This window comes from Babylonia areolata, chromosome 10 (genome assembly GCF_041734735.1).
Source record: "Babylonia areolata isolate BAREFJ2019XMU chromosome 10, ASM4173473v1, whole genome shotgun sequence".
Classification (NCBI taxonomy): Eukaryota; Metazoa; Mollusca; class Gastropoda; order Neogastropoda; family Buccinidae; genus Babylonia; species Babylonia areolata.
The window spans coordinates 22,126,529-22,133,920 of record NC_134885.1 but is presented as its reverse complement, the minus strand read 5'-3'; the positions used below and the strand labels follow the sequence as shown (position 1 = coordinate 22,133,920).

The window sequence follows — 7,392 nt, the reverse complement described above, 5'->3', positions numbered from 1 at the left end:
GGATGGGTGATATCAGCTATTTAATTTTCGACAGAAGTTATCATTTGCACCAGAAACTATTATCATACACTGAAAGTATCAAGTGGTGTGTGCAAAAAAATACATCATGTTTTCAAACACCAAACGGTTTATTCAACATCTTAACAGACAAACAATTAACAATGACCCATGATCAGGAGACAAAACCAGGTGGGTACAAACCAACCTTGTAGTCATTGGCAATAAACAGAAAGATCATCTGTCAGCTCTACATGATGAGTTTTGAGAGAAAAATATTTCATTGGAGCTCTAACCGAGCCTGATTTTCGCATTTGCTACGCGCGCTTCGGGTCTTTGGTCATGGTACATACCACGAAAAATTTGTGATTGTGTTGCATTACACTTACAGTCCATATTTTCACTACCACATCACGCAACTTCAAGAGCATTCAGCGAAGCGCGTTCAACTGTGACAGTGGACAACCAAGAGAGTGAATGACAAGTGATGCTCAGTATTATTCAAGCTCTTTGCGAGACAAACTCAGCACGTTAACAAAAGAGCGTTCCAAAACGCTGTTTATCATCGTGAGTTGGGCCCCACGCTCAGCTTATTTCACATATAGTTATAAGATTACCATGTGATATAAGCTTACAGTTGGGCCAACAGCAAAATGAGATCTGCATGATCAATGCTTTATCCACTGCGATAGGAAGTCATTAATAGCTTTGCGTTTGTTGACTCTGAAATTAGGAAGCAAGACTGCACTGGCTCTTAGTGCTGCAACCTTGGGGAAACCACCCCAACACCGGCTGTCTTGAAACCATCTTGGCCGAGAGAGTGGGGGGTGTAATTTGGGTAATACGCTCTCCATTTTTAGCAAAGTCTAGCCCAGACAGTCGGGACAGCAGTAGCCTTCTGTTCCGGTGGTCATGGTCGTACACGACTATCACACATCATGAATAAACAATATTTCTTTGAATTTAATACAGTATCGTTTGTGACCTACATCATCAAAGTTAATCTTAGAGAAAATAATGATAATAGCAGTAATAGTAATAATAAATTGTACTTATATGGCGCAAACTCCCCAAAGCGCCTCACATGAAACAGAACATATATTTTTGTGCATTGTACAACACACGAGCACATGAAGACATAGAAGTGGTAAACAAGATCAGTATCCACCAATATAGCAAATTGCAGATATATAATAAAATTTTAAAAAATCGCAGGAAAAAGGCACAACACACACACACACACACACACACACACACACACACACACACACACACACACACACAAAGCGCCAACCCACAAGCACACATACCACAGGGATATTAAAATGGAGGGGGGACACAAGGGGAGTGCAGAGGGTGGGAGGAGACAAAAGAACTATGTTTCGTCACATCCAAAGGCCATTTTGAACAGGTGGGTTTTCAGTTTACTTTTGAAAGAGGACAGAGTTGGTGAGTGCCGGAGATCCAGGGGAAGAGAATTCCAAATAGAAAGTACTTGATACTGAAAAGCCCTTTGATTGAATGATACAGAGGTCATCACAACCAAGTCATCTGGAGCTGATGGATATAATGAGTATTGTCAAGTGGTGAAAACATGACTTTCCATTAGATTCATGGTTCCCAAGGCAGTACTCACCACAGACAGCACTGAACCATGACTCGGGAAGATCACGTGGAAAGGATCGTGATGCTGGACCTAGATCGTAGGTTTCGTGGCACTTTACATTGAAATCGTTTTTCTGTGCCGGATGCTCCTGATCTGTTTGGCAGCAGACATGCACTATCTAACCAGGGTCACGGACATGGAACAGGACAGCAGATGCCTCCTCTGCTGTTCTGCTGGTAGTGGCTGTTCTTTGCAGCTCTTTGGATGGCATCCTTCCAAATCCTAATATCGTGCTACGTTTTTCTTTGCACTGAAAACACAATGTCCTGTTTGACCTAACCATCCAATCAAGGAGGAAGGTGGTGGCAGAATGGTTAAAACGCTCAGCTGCCAATACAGAGAGTCCGTGAGGGTGTGGGTTCGAATCCGTTCTCGCCATTTCTCCCAAGTTTAACTGGAATCAAACTGAGCATTTAGTCTTTCGGATGAGACGATAAACCGAGGTCCTGTGTGCAGCACACACTTGGAGCACTGAAAAAGAACCCATGGCAACGTGTTGTCCTCTGGCCAAATTATGTATTTAAAAATTTAATTCAAAAATATTTTAAAATTTATATATAAAAAAAACACTCTGATAGGTACCCAAATATATAGGCATGCACTCAAGGCCTGACAAACGCGTTGGGTTAAGCTGCTGTCAGGCATTTCCCAAGCAGGTGTGGTGTAGCGTATATGGATTTGTCCGAACGCAGTGATGCCTCCTTGAGAAAATGGAACTGAAACAGTTCAAGCCTTTTTTTCCAGACCACCCTAGCCAGTTATACCACACCAGATTATCTCACACCTTCGACGTTTATGGAAACTGTTAAGTGAAGCTATCCCAGATCTCCCTGAGCAATAGTATTTTGATGTTGAAGAGAATGCATTTCCGGTGCAGTTCTGCTCTGACAAGAAATCAAAAGTGCTATCGGCATAGTTATATGGATCAGCAGAATGTTAACTGGTTTTGTTCTTGTTGTTGTTGTTGTTTTGGGGGGAGGGGTTCAAACCCAAATTAGTTTTCATTCACTATTGGCATAGCCTTTTTAATCCTGAATATACTACGCAGATTATACGGAAAACACCGTACAACATACGTGGTTGACTCGAAATCAAAGAACAATGAGGTTATGATAGTAAAGGATTTGATGGTAACATCAAGTAGAGAACGACGGGAATACTTCACGTGAAGCAGGTTTTGATGAGCATGTGCAACACTCCAAGCTGTATGTCACTATACTGGATACCACCCGTATAACTGAAGCTGAAACAAGTGATGCAATTGTAGCCCCGAAATCTGCTGATCCTGATCAACTCAGTAAGTTTTATGAATATGTTCGTCCATGCCTATAACATTTTAACGAAATTCTCAAACAATCTATTTCACTCTGGAATATTCCCACTAAACTAGTCTACAGCAGTGATACGTCCACTGCATAAACGGTATATTGCTGCTAAATATTTTTCTCGCAAACCGTATACTCAATTCTCTACATGCATCCTAGTGTCTGGGTTGAAGAAAACATTTTGTTACATGGATCTCAAGCAGGATTTTGTAGATGTAACTGCACTATCGACCTCATCTCTTTCTTTTTTCATTATTTCATTCACCCTGATGCAAAGCCAGTTATGGAGCCATTCTGTTACAGGTACATTTATTGATTTAAAAAAAAAACGTTTATCATTTATTTTGTTGACAAGAAGTGTCTCTGGCATGTGCGAGGTCTTAAAGCGAGAGTGCGGGTGAATAATGATGTTACTAAACCGGTTTAACTCTCTCCATACGAACGGCGAAAGAGACGACGTTAACAGCGTTTCACCCCAATTACCATCATCAAAATATTGCAGTCGGAAGGCTCTTATACTGAAGAGGTAAATGTTGACAAAGAATACCACAATTCTGATGACGGAAGCTAAAGGATGGGTCATTCAGACACCCACTGGACATCCGAGGGGTCTGTGTAGAGGAGAAGAGAGGACTGGCCGTACTGAGTGAGTTAAAACAAGGTGACAACTGCAGCCCACTTTGATTTTACCCTCATCAGTGACGAGGCACAATACTTTCCCCAGATACCATTAAAATCATTGTCCTGCTTGTTGCGGATGGTGTGATACGGTCGTAGGTTTCAGCGCCCATAAAAAAAAAGTTCTGTGTAAAACTTCAAAAGCACTCTGCATAGCAGTAAACCTTGAAAAGTTAACGTGAGTGATATTCTGACATGGGGGACACTTCAAGTGAAAAATGATCATATGGTGATGAAAAAAATGAAATCGTTAATACTTTTAAAATATATATATATATATCTGGGTGCGCCAATTTGACATTTTCATGCGCGCTGGAGGAAACGTCACTGAAAGTCTTAAAGCAAATAAGGTCATTTGGATAAAATTGCCTTTCAAATTTTTGACTGACAAATTCTACCCATATTAACATGCGTATCAGTGGTTTTTTGGAACTGACAGCAGACCATTCTGGCATTGAGAGAGTACAGTTATTGCTATAAAGCGTCTATTAAATATCAACATGAAGCACCGGGCACGCCAATTTTCAGCTATAGAAATCATCGGTTAAGATACCCTATAAAGCGTGAAAATAATTTTGTGTTGTTTACTTTGCCTAACTGTACAACGGTGTACACTTCGTTTTGGTCAGTCAGGATTACCAGAAGATCATATTCAGAAGTATTGTATCTATAATGATAAAGCCTTTCAGTTGTAACTACTGTTTGCTGATGTGAAAGAAAGTGCTCGTCAGTGATGAAAGAGGGGATACCGGATCATCTTTGTCTATCACCACCCTCACACCTCACACCCTCCACGCCCCCCTTCTCATGCGTCCCCATCCCCATCGTCTCCCTATCCCCGAAACACGCGTACAGATTGTTCAATCAACATCGCCACACAAGATCGTCTGTCTAGTTTGCATGCTAAAACAATTCTATCCTGTGAGAATCATGGTTCTAGTGTATGTGCTTATCGTCTGAGCCTTCCAGTACGTGTCCAAATCGTCTGGGATCTGGTCGCTGATTGATATGTCAGTCAATCTTGCATTTCTCCTGGCTCCCTCTGTATTTCACTGTATTGGGAACATGGGCTGAAGGTCAGCATCGTTACGCGCTCCGTCGTGGTTTCAGGAAGGGGATGAATACGTATACTGATGGATCTGGGCAGTGGGTTCGGGAGATGTGGGGGAGTGTTGGGGCGGCTGTGGGCGCTATATTCGTCTTCGCAGCTTTGCTCACACACAAACCAGGTTGTGAAATAATCCCCTGGCCATTACCATAAGATGCACTGTTGTAAGATCACCAAACACGTTAACAAGGGAGGGTGAAAGGCTAGGCCAAACAAGTGGAAAGACCACTGGATCTATTTGATAGTGAAGCCATGTCTCTCCAGGTCGTGTCAGGTAAAGTATGTCTGATGATCATTCAAGCACTTACGAACAAGAAGTATAAGAGACCCATGACCAAGTGACCCACCTGACTCTGTGACTTAATATCTAGTAAAATATCTTTTAACTCAGATCTATTCGGTTACCATATCTTAAGTTAAATGTTACAGTAACGTTTTACTTTCAATTTCAGGGCGAAGACACAAGCCATCTTCCTGTTCTGGAACGATCACAGCCAAAGTGAAACAATCGTGACTTCTCCTGACGGCAACAAACACTGCTGATTGTGGGCCCCCGTCTGTGACCATGGCAACAACGGTGCTGTCGGATGTCTGGAACAGTTCAACAACCACAGACAGCCTGGCAGCAACTGGAAGACCATTGCTAGAGCCCGTTCTAATGTACAGAATCAGACTGTACATTTGGTACTACGGTACTCCTGTTATCCTTCTGTTTGGCAACTTTGGGAACGTCATGACCATCCTCATCATGCGAAGAATGGCGTCGGGAGAATCGGTTGTCAACATCTACTTCACTGGCTTGGCCATTGTAGATTTGGTCATTCTCGACCTGTTTCTTCTGACTGATTGGATTGGAATCACGTATGTGTTCTGGTTCAAAAATACCAGTAACGCAGTATGCAAGCTTCTCAATTGGATTTCAACAGGATCCACAACAATCAGTGCTTGGTTTTTAGTCTCTTTGACAGTGCACAGAGCAATATCTGTTGTGTGGCCGCACCGTGTCAACTTACTGTGCACTCGTCGAAAGGTCGTTATACTGCTTGCAGGAACTGCCACCTTCTTCGCTGTTGTTTACTCTCACTATCTCTATGGCTACGAGCTGATTTACTACGAAAGATATGGACTATACAGTTGCCAAATGATATCAGGATCCTATCGTTCATTCATAGGATTATTTTCATACATAGATCTGGTGTTGTATTCCCTTCTGCCTTTCACGTGTTTAATCATTGCCAACAGTGTACTGGTTTGGAAGCTGAGGGCCACTGTCAGAGAAACTCGCCACAAGTTTGCACAAGGATCTGATCAAACTGAAGCTCGCGAGAAAACGACGAAGTCTGTTACCTTGACCGTGATTTTGGTGTCCGCTGCTTTCATAGTTCTGACACTGCCCGCTTCTATCTACCATGTTATGTCCTACCTAGCTGTGTCAGCTCGCAGTAAATGGGTGGAAGACCAGTCATACATCTATGTAATTCAAGCTCTCACTTACATGATGCTGTTTTCCAACAACGCAGTCAACTTTTACCTGTACTGTTTAACAGGGAAGAGGTTCAGAGAGGAGTTCATCAAGATTATCAGCTGTGGCAGGTTTATGACGTCACCTGGGGCTTTGCCAGCTTCAGTGGACTCGTCTAAGAGATCTGCACGTCACTGAGAACTGACACCACATTAACTGTAACTAAGATACCATTGAGCAGACATGGGTCTCAATAACATCATTGATTTACCCACCCTTTACTCTTTCCATACGAACGGCGAAAGAGACGACGTTAACAGCGTTTCACCCCAATTACCATCATCAAAATATTGCAAGCGGAAGGCTCTTATACTGAAGACGTGAATGTTGACAAAGAATACCACAATTCTGACGACGGAAGCTAAAGGTTGGGTCATTGAGACACCCACTGGACATCCGAGGGGTCTGTGTAGAGGAGAAGAGAGGACTGGCCGTACTGAGTGAGTTAACACTACCACAGCCACCCACCCCCCTCACCTTCCCCCGCCCCCCAGTCATCTCGCCACCCCCCTCCTTTCTCTTTTGATACTGTGATTGGTTAATATCCACAGAAAAACAGTTTGCTTCAACTGACTTATGTATGTTTCGCATCTCCATGTTTCTTTTCTGTTTCTTTTTTTAAAACACTTCCTTTTTCGTATCTGTTGGGCATTTGTCTCCTCGCCATTTCCAAAAGAGACTGCCTGATTACTCCACCCTTAGATGTATAATGTGTGTGTGTGTGTGTGTGTGTGTGTGTGTGTGTGTGTGTGTGTGTGTGTGTGACCTTTTATGTAGCCTATGCATTTGCGCAAGTAAGGTTTTGCTTGCGATGATTGTAATAGCCATTAAAGTAGTTACCATCGGTAACAGTCAATGTCTTCACACGGCTTACGAAAGAGGAACATTGATGGAATCGTTGTTTCCACATCTGACAAAAACTGCCTGCGATAACCGTCTGATTACTCTACCCTTTGATGTATAGTGTGGTATGTGTGTGTGCGTGTGTGTGTGTGTGTGTGTGTGTGCGCGCGCGCGCGCGTGTGTGTGTGTGCGTGCGTGTGTGTGTGTATGTGTGTGTGTGAAATATGAAAATTCCATCGACCATTTCGACCAT

At 42.8% G+C, this 7,392-nt stretch overlaps 1 protein-coding gene across 1 annotated transcript in view; it reads left to right on the top strand.

Moving 5' to 3' along the window:
- Positions 1 to 6,839, top strand: part of LOC143286496 (putative G-protein coupled receptor 139) — a 9,984-nt gene extending 3,145 nt beyond the window's left edge. Inside the window, exon 2 of the mRNA XM_076594074.1 lies at positions 5,227 to 6,839. Coding sequence (XP_076450189.1) covers positions 5,340 to 6,434 — 1,095 coding nt within the window. The 5' untranslated portion in view covers positions 5,227 to 5,339 and the 3' untranslated portion in view covers positions 6,435 to 6,839. The remainder of the gene's footprint in view (positions 1 to 5,226) is intronic.
- Positions 6,840 to 7,392: the final 553 nt, after the last annotated feature.